The following is a 26,985-nucleotide window of genomic DNA, read 5'->3' on the forward strand; positions in this document are numbered from 1 at the left end:
TTTATCCCATTACCTCTTGTTCTACCCAGCTCTTCCCTCTCAACACTGATCCTCTGCCTTGTCTGTGGCACTGCCCTGGTGTCAGTAAATGGGAAGCCCCCGGCATGGTGCATGGCTGTGAAGAATTCAGGTGCACCTTTTGTTTAGATTCTGTGGCTTGGGCTATGTGAATACTGGGTGTTCAGAGGGGCTTTTGCTGCTTTCTGTTGTCAAACTGGACCCGTAGCCATCTCAGTTGTTCAGATAGCAGATGCTTATAGTTTTAAATTGAGCTTGAATTCAAAGCTGTGGAATCATCTGGAAGACTCTCATAGATTTATGTAAGGGAGTTAGTATTCCTGGCTCTCTCTGTCTCAATCTACTCTCTTTCCTTGCCTGCTCAGGTGTTCTTTCCCCTGCAGTATATTTTATAGCACTTTGTCCTGTGTAATTTGCCATCTGCTTCTCCACAGACCCCTGTCTGTCAGCATCAACCCTCACTGTGCATGCATATGCATCTTTCCAGGCAGGGAACCCAGGGATTCTGGCTCTGTCGGCTCCAGCTGATGAATGAACCATTCTTACAGACATCTGGTGCTATCCTGGGCAAACTTTCTTCTCTCCCTGCCTCTTTTCCCCCCCCTTTCTCTCCCTCATCCCCACCCCCATCCACCGCCTCCTTGCTGGAGCTGCAGCGTGACTGGAAACAGGCTGAATTAATCAGCAGCCTGGTGCTTCACTCTGCTGCTTCTGTCTCATTCTCTGCAGCGCTGGGCTCTGCACAGTCTTGCTCTCTCTCCCTCTTTGCTGGCTCATTTCTGGAGAGCAGCAGCAGTGCAAGTTGCTGGGGAAGTGGCGCAGGAATTTGGCCCAGATGCTCTTTAAACAGGCTGATTTCTGGATCCCCCACCAAGGCAAATGCTGCAAAGTAAGTTTCTCTGACTTAACATTTCTATTCAAAATGGCTTTCCCTGTCCCCCCCCAACCCTCTCCCATTCTGCATCCTTCCTGATGTGATGGTGCATGAAGAACCTTGAGTTTTTGAGGAAAAGAGGTTAAGGCAGGACATAAAGCAGTGAATGATGATTTTAACTGGGGAATAGCTTAGTGCATTGGAGGGGATGGGGAAATAAGCTTTCTTTGTAGAAGCAACAGAAGGGGCCAGACATGGTTTTAGGTGCTGACTCCTGCCTTGCTACCCCTCAGCCTCATGGCTTAAATTTGTCTGTTTCTTCTATGGGCTTTGATCTGTAGCTGTTGAACCTGCTCATCCCTGGCATCTAAGCTGTGTCATACTTTTAGTCCCCAAAGTCTTCAGCTAAAGAAGTGGGGATGGGAAGGGGGGATGACAGATGTGCTGAAGTTCTGTGCATTTCTGAGTATTTGCTGGCCTCTGGGAGGGGATTAGCATCCTCTGGAATAAGGTCTGCACTGGCATAAAGCAGTGTGCTGTGTGTTAGAGCCAGAATAAATCCAGACCCCATAGTGCTCTCTGAAGTTGGAGGAATAATGTAATTAAAGCTTGATAATTGCATAGCACAGGTGAGCTTCAAAGCACTGCATAAACACTGCCTCATCCTGCCAGCAGCCTGGTGGGGCAGGTAACTATGGCTGGGGATTTGCTGCTGCAAACAGGACTGAAGAATGCACGATTCAACACTGGGCTGGAACCTGGGGAGCAGTCACCTCCTCTCTGCTGTTGAGCTGCTGTAGCTGAGGGGAAGCAGAGCACTGGGCTTTGCATTACCCATGCAGAAAGGTTGGTCATGCCTGCTGGCATCTTACTCAGTGCTTTATGGAGGGGGTAAAGTGTGAATGTCGTGTGGGTTAAAATGGACTCTGCTCACAGCAAAATGCAGCGATGATTCAGGCAGCTGATGAGTGTTGCTTTGGCCACATCTCCAGAGATCTGTGCTCCTGCAGCTGTGTCTGTTTGCAGTGCAAGTCTGCAGGCCCTGTTAGCAATGAGCCTCAAAGCCAGAAGCCCCCGCAGGCACCCGGTTACCAAACTGTGGGGTCTCCTTTGTCCAGGGGCAGGGGGAGGTCTGGGCTCTGCCTTTCATACTGGTGCTGCAGATGGAGGAAGGGGGCAGTTGTTGCCTGTTGCTCTGTCTTTTAATTTGGGCACTGCTGTGCTGAAGGCTTTGCTTGTTTTGTTTGATTTGAGACCACCAACAGCTAAGCTGTGGCTGCCAAGCTCATGGCAGGTGCCATTTAAACAGAGTTTAATTTGTTGTGCCTTCTGGTACCTTTCCCAGCACGTCCACTTTTAAAGGCAGTGGTGCCCACAGAGCCATGATCTGCTTTAAGGAGCTGCCTGAGTCCTGTGGGTATCAACACACAGTTCTTTTTCCTGTGCTTTCCAGTAGTGTTCAGGTGGGGTGGTGACCATTATAATCTTCATCACAGCTACAGTTGGTAGTCACATTGTAGAGATGAGAAAATAAGGTGCAGAGGAGCATCCAGTTGTCACACTGTCATGCAGAAATATACTTGCTGAGGTTACTCCTTCTCATGTGTTTCTGAAACTGTGCTTACATTTCAAGAGGTGTAATCCCTAAAGTAGATTAATAGCAAAATGTCATTGTTGAATGAAAAGCTGCCTTCTCTTTCTGCTTAGGAATGCACAGTAGCTGTCAGGGAAAGGAAGAACATTCTGCTGCCCAGTTGCCCACCTCCAACTGTTGAAAACTGAAAAGCAATTGAACAGAAGTGTTGAAAAAGAGGCCTGTTGTGTGCAGCCTGGAAAGAGGGAACCAATCTGACATACCGCTCTGTAGTGGTTTTCCACTCTGAATCAAAGGGGTGGATCTGCAGGCCGTGAAAACTGAAGCTTCCAGCAAATATTCTGTTTTCTGTTCCCTTAGTTGTTCAAACAGGCTTTGTAAAGGCAGTTACAAAGTGTACAGCAGTCTTGGTGAGAACCCCTTATCCTGCAAGAGGCTGAATCCACAGAGAATGAAGGATGATTCAACTCGCTTTGGAAGTCAAAGAATGTATTTGTGTTCTGGTGTTATTTAAAACAATGTTTGGCACGTGTGCTACAACACCACTTATTATATCAACATTTACTGGTACAACGAATAAATATGCTACTATAGATGTGTAATGGCTGTATGAAAAGACAAGAGGAGTTCATTGTACTAATACTTCGTGGCTCTTGCTCACCTGCATACGTCTGATCTCTGCTTGCTTGTTCCTCTTGAAGGAAGGAGCAAGACCTCTGTCTTTCATTGCATAGCAGAGAATAGCTGATAACCTTCAGAGATATTCTTGAATGTTTCCATGTGTCAAAGAACAAGATGGGAATTTTAGGAGACATCAGGAGTCACTGGTGGTTTATGTGAAGATGGAGGTGGGCTGTGGGAAGCAGACATGGGTAGGTGGTGATGCTCAGGAACAACTTCACATTGTGGGAGGCAGAATCAGAAGATAACCACTCTTTTCCTATCTGGCAGTCTGCAAATGCCTGTGCAACCCATGAGGAAGGCAGGGGAAACCTTTTAGCTGTGATCCTCCTGGATCATTGGGTATTTGCCCAATAATTTCTCCCTGTCAAGCTATGGGGGGGGGGGGGGAAGCTGAGAAGGCAAAGAAAAGTCTATCTGTGCTCCCTGTCTCCTAGCTCTGAGCTGCTTCTTGTGTCCTTCCTGCAGAGCCAACGCAGCTCCTAAACCTGGGCATTTGCTAGGTCTAGCTCAGGTTCCCTTTCCCTGATGTTAGCAGGCAAGCTAAGCAGTAATTTAACATCTAGGATGTTTACTGCAAGTGGAGACATTGACATATCTTTTCATCTTCCCATCCAGTCCACACCTCAGCGTGTTCATTCCCTCTACAAAGCAAAATCACAGGCACAGAAGAGATCTGCACTGTGTGTTTCTCCTTCGCAGCCATCCTACAGATCACAACTGAGAGCTGTGGTACCATCCCCAAGGAACAGGGTTTCACTCTTCCCCTGTTTGCCTTCAGTCATGCATCACAGACTAGAGCTGCAATAGGCAGGGCAGGGGTCTCTCCAGCCCCTGGGGACAAAGGAGGAAGCAACTGCTGATTTTCTCCTCAGGACTTTTCCCCTTCAGGCATGGGCAAAAGGGTAGTGTAGCCTTTGCCTCCTGGTTCCCAGCAGGGGTTTGCTTTCACCTTAACCTGGAGTTTACTGATTTCTTCTGTTCTTCAGAGAAAGCCTGGGGGTGGGATAGTGTCTTGCTGCTTTTGTTTGGATTTGAAAATTAGGGGATTACTCTTTGAATGCCACTTCCCAAAGCAAAGAGATGAACGTTGAGGGGTTTATTAATGACCTGCCACCTCCTGCGAATGGCTTCTTCACCCTGGGGTGCTCACCTCCTCTTCTGTGGCAGGAAGAGCACTTGCAGCTGATGAAAGGCTGGGAAGATCCCTTTGGGACAGCTTAAGAGCGCCAAGGTTTGCAATATACAAAGGTTTCCTTTAGGGCATTTGAAACATGCCTCATTAGCAGCTGATGGCTTCTTGCTGTGAAAACCCAGAGCTGCCCCTTGCCAGCAGCTGGGGTGGCTCTTCTTGCCTGTCCCTTTCATTCCTTGGTTCCAAGTGCATTTCCTTGATGCTCACCAGCAGCGAGTGATCCAAGTCACCACAGGCAGCCTCTCCCTCCCATTATCCAGTGTTTGTTTACCACAGGCTCTGCCTGCTTTGCTGAACGCTCTGTGTTTTCAGTGTCAGGATGGGTGTTTAACAATCCCTGCCCTTCCTGCTCGTCTTCCCCTGCCCTGCCACACTTCGCACTTGTCCTTTCTCGCCTCCTACAGCCACCTTCCTTTGTGGCTGCCCTTACCTCGACTGACACTGCAGCAGAACAGCAGCTCCTGTGTAAAGACTGGGGCAGATGTACACGTATTTCAGGAACCTTTTTGATTACCTCTGGATTTGCTGCCTTTGCCTGCTCGCTGCCTGCTGGGATGTGGCACTTTCTCTTTCCAGGCAGTGTGTGACTGTACTAGATGTTGGCATTAAGTGCAGTTTTCCTCTCATCTGTAGCTCTTGATGCATCCTTTGGAAGCAGTTTGGTGTCTAAGCAGACTTTGCTTTCCAGTTAAAGTCCTTAGTGCTCATTCTGTGTCTTTTGTTTATCTCTCTGCTCTCCCTGTGTCGGAGAGGATGTTTTTGCAGGTGCTTTGTCCCATACAGCCCTCAGTGGAGAGGCAGAAGCCTTTACTGTCACTTGCTCCGTGTTGCTCTCAGACACTCCCATTGTGCAGCAGCATGTTTGTTGCCATCTTCTCCTCTGGGAGCCTTTGAGAGACTCCTATGTTTAGTCCTGTGCTGATGTTACCTGGGTTGCTTCCAAGAACACCACAGAACTGCTTCCTCTCTTCCTAAAGCTGACACAGAGGATGAAAACTGCAGCAGGATTATTTTTAGTCCTGTAAAAGGGCAGCTAAAGCAGCATCTGCCTGGCCAGAATTAGCTGCTTCAGGTTGTCCCTGATAGGTGGGGAGTGTGTGTGTGTGGTAGATGGCCGTTTAAAGAGCATCTGTCTGCTATCCCTTGACACTCAGTTACACTTTTGGATTGGACCATCAATGCAGATGAGTCTGAAGTCCGAGATCATGGTTTCTGATAAATGCTCATCATGAAACCACTCAGCTGAGGAACAGGAAGGAACGTGCAGGTCCCAGTGAGCTCCACGTGCAGAGCTGGCTGCATGCATGCGACTCCTGAGAGCAGAGCTGCTGCACTTTGAGACCACAGTGGCTTTGGCAGGGCTGGGAAGAGCTGGTGACTGCAGCAGCAGGAAGAGCTGCAGCTCCTGCCTTTGCTGGGCTGTGTCACACTGGTGGGGACCGGAGGGGGCAGCTTCCTGCCTGCTTTGTGTTCAGAAGTGCTGTAAACAGCATGAGACACCTGAACGCTTCTGACATGCAGGATATCCTCTGTCTCTACACCCTCCTCGAGGTGTTCGGATGAAAACATGCAGTGCAGATGGTAACTTGTGTTGTCTGGCTCCCTGCTCTCTGCTGTAGCCCTCTCAGGGACATCTGCCTGCTTCTCCTGGTTAATTCACTTTCAGTGATCTGGTACCCACCTCGCAGCAGGGATTTGAAAGAAAGGGAAGTGCTTTTATTCTTGCCTTGCCCCAGAAATGCAAGTGTTCACTCCACTTTCTTGTCACCAGCATCCTATGGCAATCTATTCCAGGTGGCATGTTCTTGGGTTGCATCCTTTCAGGCTGCTGCTGCTGCCTCTTTGCTGACCAGTGATGGAGCAGTGCTCTGGACTCTGTGCTTCCTTCATGTCTAGATGCCTCCCTCATATGTTTGTGCAGTTCACCACTTCAAACTCTAGTGCTTTCTCTTGTAAAAATAGAAGTTGATGCAGGAGCCTCCTCCTCAACTGATTCATGGCCTAGCACTTAAATTTGGCAGCTTCTGTGTCAGATACCCACGGGCAGGACTCATAAACAGAAATTCATGATAAGCAGTTGTGGAAACTGGGCCACTCTTGTTTAGGATTGCAGATATTCTACTACTTAGTTGTTAGTACCATTAGCAAAACCCATCCTTTTCTACTGTAACTGTGTTCTGTTGTCTCTACAAGCTGATACCAGTTCAAGCCTGCATAACCTTGGAGCTGAGCAGCCTCCCTTTGTATTGTCCTCAGCCTGTGCTGATTAGAATCTTGTTTCACAGCAATGACTTTGTATTGTGCTTTGATAAGGTGTTTATCTGGCACAGTCAGGACTGGTTTGTTTACCTGATACTATCAAAGGGCTCCAATTCCAGCCAGCAGGCTAAAGTTCACAGGAGGGAAGATGATTCCAGGAGGGTGCAGAATCAGACTGGTGGTGATGAGTGCGGGGCATTCCTTGTAGGGTGCTCAGTCGGCCTCCAGGAAAAAGCCTAACAAGGCCATAAGGAAGCACTAACTGGTTTGCTTTTCTGGCACCTCAGGATGAGATGACTTCAAGTTTGGGCCTCACCACAAAGAAAGCCCTCACCATCCTGAGAGACCAGTTGTCAGCGCTGCTGGAGGGGCATCAGAAGGAACGGAAGAAAGTGGCTTCATGGAAGGTGAGGCACCAACAGCACAAGGTTGGGCACTCAGTGTCCTCAAAGTAAAGCTTTGGGAAGTGTGTGTTTGTGTATGTGTGATAGATGGTAGTTTAAAAAGCATCTTATCTGCTATTCCTTGACACTCAGTTACACTTCTGGATGGGACCATCAGTGCAGATGAGTCTGAAGTCCAAGATGATAGCTCCTGGTAAATGTTCATCACAAACATCCACTCAGCTGAGGAACAGCTGAAGATGAAACAAAAGTTAGCTGTGTTCCCTCCCAGACTGCTCCTGCAAAGTACCTGGGTATAGAACTGCTAAAGTCATCGGGAACAAAGCAAGGAATCTACCTAAGGATATACTTTCTCCCAGCACTTCTCTCCTGGATGCTGGAACTCAACAGAAGCTTTGCACCTGTGAAGGATCTGAGGGCTTCAAGAGCCACTAATGGCAGTGGGGTCCGTATTAGGTGGAGAGCAAGAGCTGTGAAGCTCAACAGTCTCCCTTGCCCACTGTGTTTGTCTGGCATGACAAAGTGCTGGTGTTTATGCACAGTACTTATGCACAGTGCTTGGTTAGTGACAGTGGGGCAGCCTGGCACAGAAGACTTTTCATTCTTTCAGGCAAGAGTAAAGCAGAGAGAATTCACTCAGACCCACTAGCTGAGCAAGCATTATTGCTGTAGCATTCCCATAACTGATCTGAGATGCTCTCTGTCATGTTCAAGGGGTTTTACAAAGTGCTGTTCACCCTGGAGTGTCCACTGCTGCCTTCCCCTTTCCTTAATGTGCTTTTCCAAGCCTTTGCCTCTGTATTTCCTAAATGCTGTCTGCTGCTCTGCTTTTGTAGGAGGTGTGGAGGAGCAGTTTTCTGTACCATGGTAACCGTTGCTCCTGTTTTCACTGGCCTGGTGCGTCTCTGATGCTTCTGGCAGTGCTGCTGCTGCTGTGCTGCTATGGGAGCCAGCCACAGGGGAGGTAAGAACAGCATCCTGTGCTGGGTAACTGGAGTAAAGTGGCAGTTTTATATTGTCTTGACACTGTGGTTGATAGCACAGTGTTGTCCCTCATTCTGTGCAGACATCAAGACATTAGCATGCACTGGTAATTCTGTCCCTATCAGTCCGTTTCATAGAGCTTCAGCCAACTTAATCCTACTTCTAAAAGATCCATAGGGTGTCCTGTGGAGAGACCAAGATAGTTTTGCTACAGCATTCCTAGATCTTGAAAAATCCTAAGGCATTATCAGAGGCAGGAAGGATTTTGAAACTGGAGAAGTTAGTGGCTCATAGTGCTATCACATGGGCCATAGCGTTTCTTCACTCTATTTGTCAGGGTACTGTTTAATTGGGAAAAGACCTTTCAGACTTTTCAGGTGGCATTATCCTAAAGAAGTGTGATCATAGCTCCCCTGCTTTTCTTTTTGAGCCAGGAGGCTGTGGGATGCAGGAATAAACAACCAAGCGGGTGTGCATTTATCTCTGTGGGTGGCTGGCAGTGTATTCTGCTCATTTACTCAAACCTTCCTGCTCTCTTCTGTTTTGCTGTGCAAAGCCAAGGGGCTGAGATAGTCAATGCACTGGCACTCTTCCTCCTCCTCCTCTTGGATCTCTTCATAATCGGGCGTCAAGAGAGGCTGAAGTGCAGAGAGGTGGAGAGGAGACTTCAGACAATCATTGAGAAGATAAATGGTGAGGTTCCATTCATCTGTCTCTTACTTGCATTTGTCTTTTCCTCTTGTTGGATTCTTCTCCAAACCTGGCCAGATATGTTACCAACTGGGCTTAGTAGCCTTGCCTGTGCTGCACGGAAACACTGAGAACTGTGTCCTACTCCTGCCTCTCCTGTACAATAGTTATTTTGAGCTATCATGTGGCCATGTGCTTCCAATCTGTGTGTTATCAGGTGGGCGTCTGTTATGTCTGTGCTTCGGAGTAATTTGAATCCTCAGTAGCCTACAAAAATATCTGCCTTGCAGCAGATGATGAGAGAAGAATACGTGGGGTTGTACCACAACAGAGACCAGAAGGAAACAAATTACTGTGCATGAGCATCATCTCAGTGGGGGTTTGAACCTGAGGAGGTAGTTCAGTTCACTGTGGTGGTTTTAAGGACAGACTTCAGCTTTTCCATTGTACAAGTGTGTATTTGAGGTTATAGAATGTTTAGTTGTTAATACTGGGTGGAAAAAGAGGGGGAAAGACGTCAAGGAGAAAGAGAGAGATGCTAAAAGATCACAGGCTTAGCCCTGGAGGACCTATAGCCACTACAGGATGTAAACTGATGTGTGATTTGCCCCTCCAGAATTGTTATCACTTAATTCTTACACACCCTCTGCTTTCAGATACACTTGGCAAAGAGGTGAAATGGCCAGATTCCATGTACCCTGACCTCCACATGCCTTATGCCCCATCCTGGTCCCTCCACTGGGCCTACAGGGATGGTCATCTTGTCAACCTGCCTGTGAGCCTGTTAGTAGAAGGAGATGTTGTTGCCTTGAGGCCAGGCCAGGAATCATTTGCTTCTTTAAGAGGGATTAAGGTAACTTGCTTATTTCCCTGGCCTGTAACAATATATTTCCTGGGATTTTCTTGCTAATACTCTAATTGCAGGAGTACAGATTATTGGAGTGTTTGATTTCTTCTGACCTTGAAAATAGCCTGAAATTCCAGCTCAGTCAAGGACGGTGCTTTGTTAGGCAGACTGCATCTTCCCTACGAACTCCTAAACCCAGTGGATGGGATACACTAATGTGATACCAAATTTCCATCTCTTCCAGCTCAAGGGGAAATTATAATATGCTGCTAAATAGAAGTGAAGTGAATCTATCCAGTAGATATGACATACAAACCCCCTACTTTATCCTGGGGTTTATGTGGAGAAATAAAGTCTGTCTGCTTTGAACCTTCTCCTTACCACTAACTTATTATAAAAGAGGATAATATAAAATACATGAGGTAGAAGTAAATCTCAGTGAAAGCATGCTTGAAGAAGGTTGGAAGAAATTTAAAGCCTGAAATCTACCTTTGCTGGGTTTTATAACTTTCACTCCAAATGCCACTTGTCATGCCATAACCAGATGTGCTTGAACACAAGCATTTCATTTTTACTTCAAGTTTGAAGCAACAGTTTAGCTAGTGAATATTTGAGAGCTGAGAGGGAACTACTACAATATGGGTGACCAACACATACTGTAGTGGGGATCCTGCTGCACTAAGCCTCCAGTCCCTCGCAGCAGGATTCCACCCAGCCCCTGACTGTGCAGCCTTTGACTCTCTGACCTTTTCCCTAGGATGATGAGCACATAGTTCTGGAGCCAGGAGATCTGTTTCCACCTTTCTCACCTCCACCCTCGCCAAGGGGGGAAGTGAAGAAGGGACCTCAGAACCCTCAGCTGTATCGTCTCTTCCGTGTCTTGAAGACGCCAATAATAGATAATGTCAGGTGGGTTAAACACAGGGCTCAAGGCCTGTCCTTGTCTGTGTCCTTGTGGCTGCCTCGTGTTGGTGAAGAATGAGACTTACTCCTCCAGAACAGGAGATTTCAAATATGCTGTGCTGTGTTTTCTTTATACCTGGGAGTTTTCTAAGTCTCTTAACTCTGTCTTCAGTTGTCCCCCTTAGCTGGTAGTTTAGGCTAATATATAAAACCACATAGATGCCAAGTATTAACTGTTCAGCTCATTACTGTCCAACTAAATTTGAACAAGGCAGAGAGGTCACAGATTTCATGCATTTGACGTAACCAGTGATATGACAGCCTTTGTTCCACTGGAGATACAGATCTCTGAATGTCCTGTTGGAGTTTCAATACACATTGGGGTGATGGAGCCTTGCTGTTAAGCTGGTGTGGAGTTTGCTCAACAGCACTGCAAATTCACCATGTCGAGTGCAATGCTGTTATTGTAGGATTTGGCTTGTCTTTTGAAGTACATCCCCATAGCATAGGGTGAATGCAGTGTTCTAATCAGGTCTCCTAGGAAAGTGCAGGGTTGGCATCTTGGTTGCTGAAATCTCAAGCTCTTTTCCATTTTTTCAGGTGGTGTCTGGAAATGGCTTTGTCACGTCCTGTGACAGCCCTGGATAATGAGAGATTCACTGTACAGTCGGTGATGCTGAAATATGCTGTCCCTATTGTACTGGTAGGTCTCATTTCAAACCTCTGTTGTTGAATATAGCCATGTTTTGTCAATAAAGGTGAAGAATTTGCAGCCATCAACAGGAAGTTGTGGCCAGGCCCTGCCTTACACAGCTGACTCAGTGTGTACCTTGGGTAGTTCAGAGAAGCAAAGATGCTGAGACATCTAGCTGTGAGAGCAGAGGGAGAAACTGTGCCAGCAGACCAAGTGTATCTTCCAGACTTTCCCAGGGCTGAGAGTGTTACAAGGCAGTGGAAACTCCTTCCCTACAAGCAGTAGTAGTTGCTGACAGTGCCATCTCTGTTCAAACTGCAGGCTGGCTTCCTGATCACCAATGCTGTGCGCTTCATTTTCAAAGCTCCTGGAATTGCTTCTTGGCAGTACACTCTTCTTCAGCTACAGGTAAAGAGCTTTGAGCTCCAGTACTTCTCCTTCCCAGAGCACCACTGAGGCTGATTCCCTTCCTCTGTGAGTTGCTTCATCCTGTGACAGCATCCCACGCACTCCCTTGTGCATGCTGGATCCAGGAGCTCTTGGTGGAGCAGGACAACAGCTGTACCCTTGCCATTCTTACTAGACTGCCCTTTACATTTCTTGCTCCTTCTCATTTGCCATATGTCTGTGTCTATGTGTATTTATATATGGTATCCTTTGCCTTTAAACTTGCAATAGTTTATGCCAAATTAAGCAGGAAAAAGAGCTGCAAGTTTATGTGATTTATTCATTCCCTCCATTATAAATCGCCCCTGTGCTTCCCTTGGTGCTGCACTGCTTCCAGTGCAAGTAGTGTCCTTCCTTCCTGCCAGTGCCTTTTCCCCATCCTCTCCTGGTCATGGAGAAGGTATCATGTGAGATGTCTGAGTCCTTGTCTCTGTGCTCGCTGGTGATTACAAATCCTTTTCAGGTGAATGGTGTCCTCCCCATCCTGCCGTTGCTCTTTCCTGTCCTGTGGATTCTTGCTACAGCCTTTGGAGAAGCCAGAGTGTTGGCCCAGATGAGCAAAGCCTCATCCACCTCACTGGTAGGTATCTCTCCACATCAAACTATTGCAGAACAAAGGGCAGGAGATGAAAAGGGCTGTATGAAGGGAACACAGTGAATTCAGCAGATGTGTTAGTTGTAAAAGCTTGTTGGATCTTTGCCCAGCTGTGCCCTCTCCCTGGAGCATAATGTGCCTTCTTCTTGAGCAGATGTTCTCATTTTTTCAACCAGTGATTCTCTAAATCTCTTCAAGACAAGTGCTTTCTATCCACTAAATATAATCTGCCAGAGGGGTCAACATGGAGATAAACACCCTATGGTGGCTGTAACTGGGCAGCGTTAAGCCACTGAGAAGGAATGGGATACATGAGATCCTCTGCAGTCACTGGTTTTAACATGTGGGCTCTTTCCTGAGCCTCTGAGGCTTCTCTTGCACGCATGGCCTTTGCAGTAGTCAGGGAGTAAGAGTGGTTTCTGGTGGTTGTGCTGGTCTGGGGAGCAGAGTTTGGCAGTCTGATGGGTGTGTGATCCTGAACTGGATGCGCTGATGGGTGTCTCTTGTTCTCTCCTGGTGGCAGTGTTGGTGAGATGCACCATGTTGCTTGTCTTCAGTGCTGACTTCTGTTATGCCAGTACTTGGACAGAGGTTCTCCTTCTTGTCCTTCCTTGGCCTCTGTGGCCCTGGATCTGTGTTTTCTATTCTTTTCTGTATAGGTTGTACATAACCTGTGTCCTAGGAGGGAGGACACGTTGCCTCCCTCAGTGGTGTTTGTAACTTTACCATCTCTTTTCACTTTACCTTTCCAGCCATTCTTGGCATCACTTGTTTTTTGTCTTTGGAACCTTCCTCTTCCCCATCACATATTGCTATTTGGCTGAGGAAACCATAGCTCCTTGGCTTCCCTGCTTCACCATTCTCAACATATGCATTTGCCCTGTCACCCATACTTGCACCTTCCTTGTGTTCTTTCCTGTCTTCTCCTTTTCCTTGTCCAGGCACCTCATTCTGTCCAGCCAGTTCTTTCTGTGATATCTCAAACACGATCCTCCATCCTTGCTGCTGCAGAACCACCGCTGTGATGCGCCTTGGTCATTCCCCCTTTGACTAGGGCAGTCTTCTCTTGGCCTATTTTCTTCCTTCCTTCTCTCTATTCAAAATGTAACAGGTAAGATGCTCTTCCTCTGCAGTCCCTTGGCCTGTGGGATGCTCTTTCTACCTTCTGCACCCTCCCATTATGTTCAAGCTGTTTGATGCCCAGTTTTTCAAGACTATAACCTGGTCAGACATCCTGCAGGACACAAACCAGTGTCCCCCAAGACGAGCCCCTGCCTCAAGTTACATTACTACAGTCAGACTACAGCAGCATTCCTTGTGTTGGTTTGAAAACATTTGCACTGCCTTTGAGAGGTTGTTTCAGTAACTATTTACCTTCACTGCCAAAAATGGGCATTGTCTGTTAGTGGGACTTTTTGTAGTATCTGATTTCCAGCCCTTGGAACATTTACATCCTTTGTCTCCTATATCTAAGAGCACATCAGTCAAATTTCTGGCCTTTTGTAGCTACTCAATCCCTTTTACCATCTCTATGGTTAAGTAAATAGTTTAAGCACCTTGAGTCACTATAAGCATATTTCCCAACCCTCTAATCTTTCTCTTGGCTTTCCTCTGAGCTTTCTCCAGTGCTTCAGGATCACTGTAGCACTATGAACCCCACAAAACCTTCCAGTAACAGTTGTGCTTGTGCTAGATTTCAGAATAATTTGGACTTTCTACTCTATGTTCCTTTGTTAGTGCAACAAAGGATCATACTAGATCTTTTAGCCATTGCTTTAATAAAATGGGCAGTCTTTGTTCAGCTGATAATCTACAGTCTGCTTTCTAAGTCTGAGTCCTCATCCTTCAAGTCCAACCTGCATTTTTGCTCCTAGGTATGCCACCTTACTTTTATGGCTATTGGTGTGCATGAGTTTGCTTCTTTACCAAGCAATCCATATTGTTTTGTAACAACACTCTGTTTTCTTTATTGTTGGACCCTGCCCCAAACTTGGTGTAGTTTACAGTCTCTATCAGTAATGGCTTTTTAGTTTGCTTTCAGGCTATTTATAAACTACCCAGATTTGTCCCTGACTGAGCATCCTATTGCAAATAATGCCTCAGTTTCTCTTCTGTCTGGGAGTAGTCTATTTCTAATATATTTAATACAGGGCCTATTTCTCTTTTAGTACTCTAGTTTTGTTAGAAAACCATTAAAGCATTTTGTGTCAAGTCAAAGTATAGAATCATAGAATGACAGAATGGTTTGTGTTGGAAAGGACTGTAAGATCATCCAGTTCCAGCCCCCTGCCACAGGCAGGGTCACCTCACAGTAGACTGTGTTGCCCAAGGCTTTGTCCAAGTACCAAGTGATCTATGTCAAAAGCATTACTTTTATCAGTCAAATTTGTAATTCTGTCCAAAAAGATCTCACAGTAGTTCCATGAGATCTCTTACTCACATACTTGTGGTATTTGGCATTGGTTGTATTATTCCACTTCTTTTAATTGAGTCTCATATTAGCTGCTCTGTTATTCTGTCTGAAACCAAAGTCTGTCTGGGTCCTGCACTAACCTGGTTTGTTCTCCTTATCCTTTTTAGGTGTTGGCACCACTTTAGCTTTCTATTGCACTGGGACTTAATCCATGCTTGAAGCCTTGTGCTAAATCAGCAGGAACAGTCAGAAAGCTGTCCAGACCTGCTAATTTAAACATAGTTACTTTCAGTAGCTAAGGGTAGAATGGAAAATATTTCATAGTTATCACATGGTATGATTGTATCACTGGGTAAGGAATAGCAGTATTTATCTTGCTTTGCCTTCATTATCATTTGCAATGTCTGTCTTCATCAAGCTGCAGACTGGTTTTAATTACATATTGATATACTTTATCTTACTTCTATGTTAACTTTAACTTCTATTTTCACTTCCATTCAAACCTGGGCTTTTTGAATTTTCCTATGGGATTATTTAAATATTAATAAAATTATTAAAATAATAAAATGTTGTTAAACAGTTCCTAATTCTTCTTCTTAGCTCTCAGTTTAAATTATTCCTGATGAATCTGTCTTGGTAACAGGTCATTTTTAAAGTGCTACGTATATGCATTATTATTGGGGTGATGTTTCATTTCCATACAGATGTTAATTGCCATATGCACTTATGCTTATGAATATACTTCAGTTTAAACTGTTTTTCAAAATGACCTCTACTGTGGAATTGCTTTGTTCTGGATGCAGATTTTGAGTTAGGACATTTCCCAGTATAATTCCAAGATCATTCCATGGCAGTGCCCTCCTGTAATGTCGTTTTCTCTCCACATCCCATTCATATCGCCTCATTCCTCTGTGTCCATTGTATTCCACGCACCTGCTTTTACACCCACTTTCCTAGCTCACTTAACTGACCCATATAGCTTAAAACCAGATCAGTCTGTCCTAGCTCTTTCTGTCTAAGAATAACCATCCAGAAACGGCTTCCTCTGGGTGTAATTGCTGTTATTTTCTCTGTAGACATTTAGGTAATGACTGTGTGTCGTCTGTGATGTACAGCACCAAGCACTTTGTGCCTCACAAGTAGATAAAGACATAGTCCATTAAGGACTTAATTGCTTGGATGAATTATTGCTCTGCCTTGGTATTCCCACTGAGCAGGACTCCTATTTTCTCCTCTCTGAAGGCACAGTATTGAGGGAAGGATGTTCCTCATGACACATGTCTGAGCACCATTATACTAACTGGTCTCTTCTCTTGCTGCAGCTTGCTAAGTTTTCAGAGGACACTCTCAGCAGCTACACAGAGATGGTCTCTTCTCAGGTACTATTATTATGGTTTTCTTCCATCTTCACTGCACAACTTCATGGTGTCCTTTTCTTTCCTTTCTGATCTCCTGCTTGTTCCTAACCCCTTTTTACTTGCGTCACTTGTTCACTGTCACTCATTTGCTGCTCTGATTTGCTGGTTGCATGGCTTTCCCTTGCACCTTCTTATGTAAATGCTGCTCTGCTGACCAGAGATTGAGGTGACTTTGATACTGAGTCCAGTTGTGCTTTTCTGAATATTGCAAATGCTTTGGTATCACCTTTTTTTCTGTCCTGAAAAGCGTACCTCTTTGAAGCCCTCCTGTGTCAGGAGTAAGATAAGCTTTTTATGGTGTGTGTCAGAAAGAAATATTTTCCTTGTACCAGAAAAACCTTTTTTTCCAAGCCAAAACTGAAGAACAGAGGGGATGGTGGTCAATAAAGAGGGGTCCATGGGCTGTTGAGGCTTTTTAAAAGCCTGATCCTGTTTCATAGGCTCCTTAACAAGCTTAACTACGTTACTTGGGCTTCCAAAGCTGGACTAAAAGAGCACTCAGAGGACCTTTTTCTGGGGAAGGAACTGCATCTGGCCACTCTGTAAATTGAATCATTCAGATTAAACAGTAGGGTAGAGGAAAGACACTTTTCTGTCTAATCTGGCATTAAGATTCCCCTTTCCATAAGGAGGCAGGTGGACTCCAGAAGTGATTAAAATCCCAAGGTATTATAAGAATCAATTCATATCTTCCTCCCAGCCACACAGAGGAATGCACATGCATCCTTTGATGAACAGTTTGTTTTCTCTCTGTGACAGTTCGTTTAGCCAAGATGTTTTTCCAGGTGTTAATGGGAGGGATTTCAGCTGAAGCTCCTCACTGAAAAGCTCTGCTTCTTCCCTTTTATACCTATGTAACATTATTGTTTATGAGAAACTGATTTAAAGAAGAGCTTTTTTTTCTATCTGATTGTTTTGTGTTTGAGTTTATGGCTGTATTAACACTTGGGATCTAAGGAACTTGATCTAAGGAGCTCTGGGGGAGGTGATAGCATTCCAGAACAACAGCTAAAAAAGCAGTAAAAGAACACTGCAATGCAAACCTGGCTTTACTGGCTTTAGGAGTGCACAGAGAAAAACACACAGCTCTGGTGCTTGGGTTGATTGCCACCATCCAGACTCCCTCTGCAGCAGTTTTGCATTGGAAGATGAAGGTGCCAACTCAACATTTTCATTTTGGAAAAGAGCCCTTTCAGTTTATTACCACGTTGGTTACAATTCATTTGTAATGGTGGAGTAGGGCACCTTGGCTTTGTTTCCAACACTGCCACTACCTCTGTAAGTAACCCTGGCCAAGTCACCTCAGCACAGTGACTCCATTTACCCCCATTCACTCATGGTGATCATAAGCTTAAGGCCTCAAACTCTATAATCCAAGTGGCTGAGAGTTACTTTAAACATACTAAGAGGTAACAACTGATTCATCTCAAACAAAATCACTTCAGAATTCCTTGCTGTGTTTTTTGGTAATTTCAGTGAATTCTCAATTCAATCACTGTTAGCAGTGATTCTTCCCCCTCTGGAAGGGGGGGAGAAATGCCTTTCCCTTGAGAACATCAGCACTGTATCAGTTACTAGGTTCCCATGGAGGCTGATGGTTATCTCACAGTGTATCACTGTGTTGAACCTGAAAGCAGGTAATGTCATACTCCCTTTTTTCCTTCTCTCCCCTCATCTTGCGCTGAATGAGCCTTTCACTGGCTGATGTCCTCTGCTTCCCTTGGCAGGAAATGATACGCTGTATCTGGAGCCACTTCCTCTGTGTTTTAAAAGGCAAATCCCCAACTCTGAGCTTCACTTCCAGCTTGCTCCATAGTCTGGGATCTGTCACTGTGAGTATTGCTGGGTTGTTAGAAGGAGGAGCCCTACATGAATGCTTCATATGCATCCTTCACATCATCCTTCCCTAGGCACAGACTGTTAGCAGTCAGGTCACTGTGCTGGAATTAGAAACCCTTCAGGCAACTATCTTTGTAGAGGAGTTGATAACTGTCTTGTCTTGTCCAAAGAGCACATTTACAGGCTAAACCAATGGTTAGAGATACTCTGGCATCTAACGGGATGTCTGTATTTTCCAGCTCTGGTTCTGGTCCCATAGCCCTCTTGAATCCTCATCAAGAACCAGCTGAGTAGGTCCTCATAAGGTACTAACTGGTGAAACAGGCTTAGAAGTTGCTTCCTTCAGTGGTCTTCATGCTTAGTTTTGCAATATCCTGAGATAAAACTGGTGTTAACCAACCCCTCAATCCTGCTAGAGCAAGGAATTCTTGGAGGGTAAGTGCAGTTTCTTAGACAGAAAGTTGGCACATGTCTATTCTTCCATGTGTTTATTACTCTTGTGATACTGACAACTGTGCATGAGCACTGAGATGTGTTTTCACTGATATTTTGCCTTCTTGGGGGTGTTGTGGGATGTTCTAGGTGCTCTGCTGTGTAGACAAGCAGGGAATTCTTTCCTGGCCAAACCCCAGCCCAGAGACTGTTCTGTTCTTCAGTGGGAAGGTGGAACCACCTCATGATAGCCATGAAGATCTGACTGATGAGCTCTCTACACGGTCTTTCTGCCATCCTGAGATGGAAGATGAGGTGAGTAATATGTAAGCTGTAATGCAGTATTTCAGCTCTGAACACGGTTTGACTGACGTGTACAATGTGGTATTATAGAAGGGGCCCTTTGCTTGTAGAGAAATCTTATGTTATAATTCTTTGCTTAAAGGATAAAGAAGCAGCAAGGATGAGATACTCTTCTGTAGGAGTCCTAAAGGAGCAGGTGAGTCAGTAGTGGCTCATATTCACCACCGTTCATTTTCATGTTTTCTTGCAGCCCCATGAAAGAGATGCTTTGCTCTCTGGCCCTCTGGCAGACACAGTCCATATGGCTAACGAGCAAGAGAGGAACAACTGGTCTAGTGACCCTCCAAAGGCTCCCGATGCCCATACCCACCGAAAGCCAAGCAGAAGCAAGCATCCCTCTGGGTCCAATGTGAGTTTTAGCAAGGACACAGAAGGTGGAGAAGAGGAACATGCACAGGTAAAACATACTGACGGGGCACACAAGTGGTCTTTTGTACAGCTATAAGACAGACTTAAGCCTACAGAGTGTCTCCTTCTGGGAATTTGGTGGGGAATTGCCTGGGGGGTTCTAGGCTCAAGCTGTATTCTTTGTAAGCAACTAGAATTTTCCTGTCTGCTGGCCCAGGTTGTTGGTGACAGTGAGGCAATGACTTGTGAGGCTGAAGACTTTGTGTGTGACTACCACCTTGAGATGCTTAGCCTGTCCCAAGACCAGCAGAACCCCTCCTGCATCCAGTTTGATGACTCCAACTGGCATATGCACTTGAATTCCCTCAAGCCTCTGGGCCTGAATGTGCTGCTCAACCTCTGTAATGCCAGTGTGACAGAGCGTCTGTGCCGCTTCTCTGACCACCTCTGCAACATTGCCCTCCAGGAAACTCACAACGCTGTGCTGCCTGTCCACGTGCCTTGGGGCCTCTGTGAGCTTGCCAGGCTAATAGGTAAGGAGAAATTGGATGACCAGACACAGAGAAATTGGAGCTGTCAATAGACACTTAATCCTTAGAGAGCACAAGAAAAATACTTCCCCAGCCCTGGTTGCTGAGAAGGTGAAATTACAGACCTGGCTCTGTTGTTCAGTTGCCAGAAGAGTCTTTTAAAGAGATTGGTTTTGGCAAGTTCTGACATTGCAGACACTATCAAAGAAACAAATGTCATCAGGGATATTCCGAGCCAGCCCTGGCTAGGCTTGGAATTCTTCTGCTTGAGTCTGCCAATCTCAACAGAAGACAAAGAATATCTGCTAATGGATAAACAGCTGCCTGGTCTTTACAGTAGTGCTTTACCAGCAGTTTGGGTATAAATGGTATGAGGTACCTCAGGTTGTTCATAGGTGGGAAAACTGACGCACAGGGGGAGATAAGAAGTTGGAGGTAACACTAGGGTGGAAATCTGGAAGCTCTTGAGCTCACTGGTGTGCTTGTCCTTCAGCGTCACAGTTCCTCTCTCCAGTGAACCAGAAGCATGAAAGCTGTAATTATTAATAACATCAAGTCCTTCTGAATGATTTTCATCATAGATCTTGAGCCAGCTTGATGTAGCTGCACAGTGAGCACAGCTCAGCTACCTATTGCTGGGGAGACGTCGTAATGAGCATGGGCAAAGCGGGTGGCACAGAAGCAGGAGGAAAGACCTTTCCTCTGCTTTTCTTAGAGCCTGTTTTTGATCCTTGTGCTCATGTTTCAGGTTTCACACCAGGTGCTAAAGACCTTTTCAAACAGGAGAACTATTTGGCCTTGTACCGCTTGCCAAGTGATGAGATGGTCAAGGAAACAATCCTGGGGAAGCTTTCGTCCATCACCAAGAGGAGACCACCCCTGAGCCACATGATTAACCTTTTTGTGAAGGACACCACTACCAGTAAGGCTGCCCCTTCCTTTGGGTATCTGCTTGGTACAGGAGGATCTTTTCCTGCAGAGAGCCTAGGAAATGTCAGACTGGAATAGTCTGGAGTCCCTGTGGGGTGATAGCCTTGCTGTGCCCGTGGGCAGTACAGATGTGCTCACCAAACCTTAATAACCACTGCTATAGTATACAGAAAGGGGGAGTTCTTCCCAACTCTGTCTTACTCCAGGATCATAAATAACTTTAGGATTATTTCAGCATATAGGAAACCTGGTTTCTGGGACCAAATGGCAGTGCACGGCAAAGTGGGGAGGTTATTTGGTTTTGAATAGACTTCATTAGAATAGTGGGACTGGTACTGCACAGGGTTCAATATTACTCAGGGTTTTAGCTTCAGATGCTAATCCTTCTGATAATCCAAATCAAAATCAGTATCTTTGTGGGTTGTCTAGTGTATTATATTGCATAGTCCATTTCTATATTATATATTAATAAGAAATCACAGAAATCCCATGCAAGCGCATGGTAACCATGCATACAACACCTGAAGCCATGCTGACTTCTCCACTCTTAATCCTTCCTAGTCTAATAGGAACGGGCTAGGACGGAAAGGAATTATAGCTGGGTACCATGAGGTCTTAAAGCACCTCAGCAAGATTTAACAGCTTGCCTGTCAGAGCTCTTAGTCTCTTCGTAATACCTTAAACTGACTGAAGCTGGCTCTCTCGAGTTGACTATGTTTGATATTGAATCTGAACCATTATTCTGCTGGCCAGAGGTTTATCAGGTAAACTGGCTTCTCTTGCCCAATTCCTTAAATCTTTATCTTAGCCTGGGGAGGAGCTTTTTCCTTTATCCTGCTTGCTGCTCTCCTGCCTTTGTGAGCAAGTATTTTCTGATGCTGAGATTCTTAATGTAGCAAAACCCCTTTAATGTTTCATGTTGCCTCATTTCAACTCCTTATCCGGTTTAGTTTAGAGGCTGGAGCTCAGACAAATGTGTGTGTGACCTGGATTACACTGTCTAGAGTAGATGCTAAGAGGAATTTTGCCGGTGGGGTTAGTTAACCATTGGAACACCTCTTGTCCCTTGAAACTTTCTTACGTATACAAGCAGAAGTAATGGATTGTGCAGATGACATTGGCTGCAATCGAATGGCTCTGTTTGTGCAGTCAGAGCAGATGATCACAACTAACCTCTCTTGATCCATTATTTGTGAATAAATCTTTGAGTCCACCCATTCCCAGGACGTGCTGAAGGCAAAAGGAGATACATAATAAATTCTCCAGCTGTAGCAGAAATAGGAGGCAGCTTATCTGTATGCTCCCTTGCTGTTCCATGGAAATATGTGTCTCACCATCTGGCAGCGTTCATCCCACATCCATAGTAACCACATGGAAATGAGGGGCTCACAGTCACCTTCAGTGGAATAAAGTGGCTTGATACTGTGTCTGCCTTCCTTTGCTATAGCTGCACTCCTCCATTCCTTTTGCTCTGTGTCACTGGCTCAGCTGCAGCCGCTTGATTCTTCCTAATGAGTCCCAGCACTCATGAATGGCTGTCATACTCCCTGTCCTATTCATTAGTTTTCTCCCTTGTGCCAGAGAAATCCTGGACTTCAGCTTCATGATTTAAGAAGGAAAGAGGCTGAGCTCAGTTTACTGGCAGTGAAAGCTGAATGAACTCCTTCCAGTTTACAGTGCCTACTGTCACTACCATTTGCCCCTTAGGACTGTTGTGCAGGATACTGATGCTGCTGAGTGGGAACTGGGTTGCAGTTGCTGTCAGGCATGAATATAGGTATGTCTGTGGTCATCTCTATGCTCTTGCTCTGTGTCCAGGGCATAGTTTTTGCATGAATCAATAGACATCTCTTACTCCCTCTTTCTTAGCAAGGACTATCTGACCCTAGGAGCAAGGTGGGAAGGATTAGGTATTCATACAATACAATTAATCAGAGCTTGGCACAAGTGCTCCTTTGTGTCCCTGAGACAGGCTCCTCCTTTCACACACAGCTCCTATTAGTTGGAGGTTTGTTATGCTGATAAACTTGGCCTGAGATGGCTATTTATAGCAAAGAGCAGAGAGCTGCTCTGCTTTGGAAAATCCTCCTGTGATCCTGAAGGTCCCTGCCTGGTTTGTGCCAGTGAGTATTCCTGGCTCTTGGTTTCACCAGCTCGTGGGAGCGTTTGCCCTCAGCAGCAATGCCTGCAAGGAGCCTTTGGGCTCGTTTTTCTTGGCAGTGAGGTTTTGTCATTAGATCAGCTTTGAAGCTGTTGGGGGCAAAATCATGGAGCAGCTGGAGGAGGGAACCTCCACTGGGAAGTCTACGTGTGTGCAATGTTAATGTGTCAGTGCAAGTGAAAGAAAGAAGTATGAACGGGGAGGCAGCATCCTTTACCTTGTGTCCCGTGCCTGGGACCTGCATCAGACTAGTGCTGTCACACACCTTTGAGAAACACTTTTTAACACCTCTGTCTACAAGAGGGAACAGAAGATTTTAAGTCTGTATTAAAGAGTGAAGTAGTTGAAGAAAAACCAGGGCAAGCTGTGGTGTCTACTGAGTTTCAGTTCTTTCCTAGAGTCTGTTGTGTTGAACTTCTAACCCACCTGGATTTAACAAGTTTTCAGGACCCTTTGTAAAGCAGGCTGCTATCTAATGGGTCACGCTGTAGAATTGCCTTGCTGCTTGAATGGAAAGTACTCAAGAACAGCTCTTACCTTTTAGATCCAATCCTGAGCTGAAACTGAATGCACTTTCCAGTGGAGGTAAACTCATCACTGATGCTCGTAGTCTCATGGGAAGAGGCACACAGGGATAACTTTTCTTCTGTTCTGTTGGATACAGAAGCAAGATATTATCCCACCCATTGTAGGAGCAGGATTGTTACATAGTGTAAGGAGTGAATAGGAGCTGACTTTGGGGCTTGCTCATAACCTTGTCAAAGGGGCTGTTTGGAGTGCATCAAGCTCAGTTTGCTTGAGCAGGAGCAGTTGGAATGAGATCCCTTCCCTAGGAGCCTGTATGTGTGATGCTGACTCGTTGTTCTACATTTCAGGCACGGAGCAGATGTTTTCCCATGGGACAGCTGACCTCATCCTTGAGGCCTGCACAGACTTTTGGGATGGTACCGACATCTACCCGCTCTCTGGCTCTGACAGGTAGGCACTGTATCTGTTAACACATTAGCCACTTCTAGGTGGATTCTGTTATGTACTAGGACCATGAATTATTATCAGGTCATGTGCTGGTGGTAGATAATTTTTGTTGTCCAAGACGAATGCCTTGTCTTACACCAAATACAAAGTGATCAATTCTACCTGCTGCTGCCAGCTTCAAGCCAGTCCACCACAATGCAGCACACCCTTAGTCCTGCTGCAGGGTCTGGCAGTGTCTGTTGTATTCACATCTATAGGCTAAATTTCTGTTCCCACTAGCAGAGCAGAGATGCTTGCTTTCATTGACCAACAGCACATTATTCTTCTTCCAAGTCTGCTTATCCTTAAGTGTCAGAAAACTCCCACTGGTCCTTTTTGGAATATCATCTTAGAAGCTAATGAAAAATCCCATGTATAGTCTGATATGTTTCATTTGTGATTTCAGCTTAGAGAAGGAACTTTACACTATTCCAGTGACTGAATATTGACTAAATGGAGACTTCATATACAGCTCCTGGGACTCAAATCTAAAAGGGGATGGGACAGAAGTCTGTTGCTGTAACAACCTCTGCAATAGATACTATTGTCAGAGTTGTCAGTTCCTCCCCTGGTGTTAGTCTCCCTACAGATAAATTCTCTCTGATTAAGCTTCTGCTGTCATGCAGTGAACTTCCTTGGAGTCATCTGGCAGCCATATAGAGCATATTCTGTTAATAAATGTATTCAAAGAGCACTGTGTTCATACTCATCAATCTGTCTGATGAGCAAACAGGAATGTTCACCACTGCTGTGTGTTCTTGTTGTCCTAGTTTGTTGTTTCTAGTGCCTGTAGCTTAGAAAATGAAGAAACTCTAAGGAAAGGTCTTTTTAGAGCCTCTCATCACTCCTCATGGAATACATTTTTCCAAATACCCAGCTGTTGATTTCTACATAGAACTGCAGTGTCCATTGTCAGAAATGAGGCATATTTCTGCTTAACTGCCTGGTTTTTCTCTTTTCCACTAGGAAGAAGGTGTTGGATTTCTACCAGCGAGCTTGCCTCTCAGGATACTGTTCTGCCTTTGCATACAAGCCAATGCATTGTGCCTTGTCCTCCCAGCTCAATGGCAAGTGCATAGAACTGGTGCAGGTGCCTGGGCAGAATGCGATCTTCACGTGCTGTGATCTCCCTGGGACAACCCCCATAAAGCAGAGCAGTCGGAGGAATAGCTGGAGCTCAGATGGTACGTGTCCTCTGTACTGTCTATAGTAAATTCTACTGCTGGGCCAGGTGCTTGCTCTCTGATTAGTCTAGCGCTGTAAGAACACTGTTATTCAGAGCAGCAGATGGAAGTTGAGAGGTGAGGGTTTCTGCAGGAGATGCATTTCCAGAGGAAGTAAGGATGTAACAGCTGGTAGGTATGTTTCTAGTTAAGTTACAGTGAAATTCTACTTGAGGGAAGCCTGTTTCTTAAAGCAGGCAACTCACAGTCAAGATTTCTGGTATTTCAATACTTGGTTTGCTATTTGTCTGATCCTATGGAAATCACATATGTTGGGTTTTTCAAAGGAATTCCATGCATGGTGGTATGTGACTATTCTCCCTTAATTTGTGCTGTACTGGAGGAATGGATTCTCACCAGATGGATTGTTCATCTCCTTCAGAACAGTAATGGGACTGAGAAATAAGCATGTAATTCCATTTTCTTTTGGAAAAGCAATCCTAATCTCCTTCTGCCTTGGTCTCCCATTCTATAACATGTGAATTATGGGATTCCCAAGTGCTGGGGGGCAGTTGCGACTGTTTTCAGCACAGTCTGCAGTCCCACCTGTGGCAAGCTTTGCAACTGCGTGAAGCGTTGTGTTATTTTCCTCATGCTGCATCCAGCTCCCATTCACCACAAGCTGAGCTGGTGATGGTGAAGAAACCCTGTCAAAAAGCCTTTTCAGGCTCTTTGGGAGCATCTGCAATGTCACTGGAGGGAATATGCTCCAGTTCCTTTGTATCAGCCCCTCATACTCTGATGCCACTCTGTGTCTAGCTAGACTGCCCATGTTGTTTAAGCAGTTTGATGTGTTTAAAATGCAGATGTGAACATTATACAGCACAAGTCCTTTACCTTTCTGCCCCAGTTCTTTGTGACTGATTCCTGTCTTCTGTTTTGTTTTTTTTCCCCTTCCACGCTCACTGTTTCATGCTTGTATTCTTGGTCACACATGTGGGGATGTCCTGATACCACTTCTGTGACTGGGTATGCTGGGACAAATGGATGTGTCTTCATCTTTCCTCCTGTGTGTGTATCTGCATGTTTCTGGGTACTGTGTCCTTGGGTGTTATCTGGGTGGCCTCTCCCACCATTTGTACTTTGTGTGATGCACATGTGGTCCCTTGTGTCTCAATGTGATTGCGTGTTGTTTGCATGCCTGAAGAAGGGATTGGGGAAGTGATGGAGAAGGAAGACTGTATCCAGGCTCTGAGCGGACAGATCTTCATGGGAATGGTCTCATCTCAGTATCAGGCCCGGCTTGACATTGTCCGCCTCATTGATGGATTGGTCAATGCCTGCATCCGTTTTGTCTACTTCTCCCTAGAAGATGAGCTCAAAAGCAAGGTAAGCTGCCTCTGTTGAACCCTGAACTTGCATATCCCCTGGCTGGCAGACTGGAGAGTCCAGCACCAGTGCAATCTAAGGTTAATCTGGTTCAGCTAATGGGTCCAGAAGGCACCAGTATAGCACTGATCTGTACAGCTCTGGCACTAAAATCTTCTGTCTGCTCATCTGCAGGTGTTTGCTGAGAAGATGGGTCTGGAGACTGGCTGGAATTGCCACATCTCTTTAACACCTAATGGTGATGTGCCTGGCTCAGAGATCCCTCCCTCTAGCCCCAGCCACGCTGGCTCTCTGCACGATGACCTACACCAGGGTGAGAGAACCGTGCCTAAGCCACTTTGAATGTTTCCTGGATGGTTCTTTTAAACCCATTCCTAGGTTCCTGTGTCCTCAGCAGCTACCTGAGCCTTCAGAGTTTTGAGCACAAAACTGGATGGGCCTGAGGTGTGTGTGTGTATGTGAGAGTGCCTTACATTTATAGCCTTTCTACTCAGGCACCACTACAGTTGTTGGAAGCGGACATCCTTCCACCACGATTTTGCTCATTAATGCTTTTGGTTCTTGCTGGGGCCCTGCTCAAGCCACTGAGGGTCTCTTGCCTGTGCATTTTGCTTTCTTCTTACTTCAGCTGGGATTTCTTTACTCTTTTCTTCCTCTAGAAGAGAGAGGAGAACAGATAAACTACTGTGTCTCAAAAGAGCAGAGCCTGGGCTCACATCTCTACCTCTGAGCAGATTAGTCATCTAAAAATACTGCATTTTAGATGACTGAGTGGGATCTAAGTGTTGCTAACCCAGAAA

At 45.6% G+C, this 26,985-nt stretch overlaps 1 protein-coding gene across 3 annotated transcripts in view; it reads left to right on the plus strand.

The window, feature by feature from the left end:
• The window catches only part of TMEM94 (transmembrane protein 94), a 47,825-nt gene that overhangs the window by 12,341 nt on the left and 8,499 nt on the right, over window positions 1-26,985 (plus strand). For 2 of the 3 annotated variants that reach the window (XM_061377118.1, XM_061377121.1), the window contains 18 exons: window positions 6,909-7,028; window positions 7,862-7,989; window positions 8,566-8,702; window positions 9,356-9,552; window positions 10,304-10,455; window positions 11,050-11,152; window positions 11,465-11,551; window positions 12,054-12,170; window positions 15,921-15,977; window positions 17,744-17,848; window positions 18,438-18,602; window positions 18,841-19,047; window positions 19,216-19,531; window positions 20,277-20,450; window positions 23,495-23,597; window positions 24,600-24,817; window positions 26,004-26,185; window positions 26,360-26,498. In XM_061377118.1, the coding sequence (XP_061233102.1) occupies window positions 6,909-7,028; window positions 7,862-7,989; window positions 8,566-8,702; window positions 9,356-9,552; window positions 10,304-10,455; window positions 11,050-11,152; window positions 11,465-11,551; window positions 12,054-12,170; window positions 15,921-15,977; window positions 17,744-17,848; window positions 18,438-18,602; window positions 18,841-19,047; window positions 19,216-19,531; window positions 20,277-20,450; window positions 23,495-23,597; window positions 24,600-24,817; window positions 26,004-26,185; window positions 26,360-26,498 (2,707 nt within the window). Of the gene's footprint in view, window positions 1-747; window positions 908-6,908; window positions 7,029-7,861; window positions 7,990-8,565; window positions 8,703-9,355; window positions 9,553-10,303; window positions 10,456-11,049; window positions 11,153-11,464; window positions 11,552-12,053; window positions 12,171-15,920; window positions 15,978-17,743; window positions 17,849-18,437; window positions 18,603-18,840; window positions 19,048-19,215; window positions 19,532-20,276; window positions 20,451-23,494; window positions 23,598-24,599; window positions 24,818-26,003; window positions 26,186-26,359; window positions 26,499-26,985 lie in introns of all 3 variants that reach the window. The other variant, XM_061377119.1, reaches the window with a different exon arrangement.

This window comes from Neopsephotus bourkii, unplaced genomic scaffold (assembly GCF_033783945.1).
Source record: "Neopsephotus bourkii isolate Nb327-2 ecotype Australia unplaced genomic scaffold, CSIRO-AGI_Nbou_v1 NB_1749, whole genome shotgun sequence".
Taxonomy (NCBI): domain Eukaryota; kingdom Metazoa; phylum Chordata; class Aves; order Psittaciformes; family Psittacidae; genus Neopsephotus; species Neopsephotus bourkii.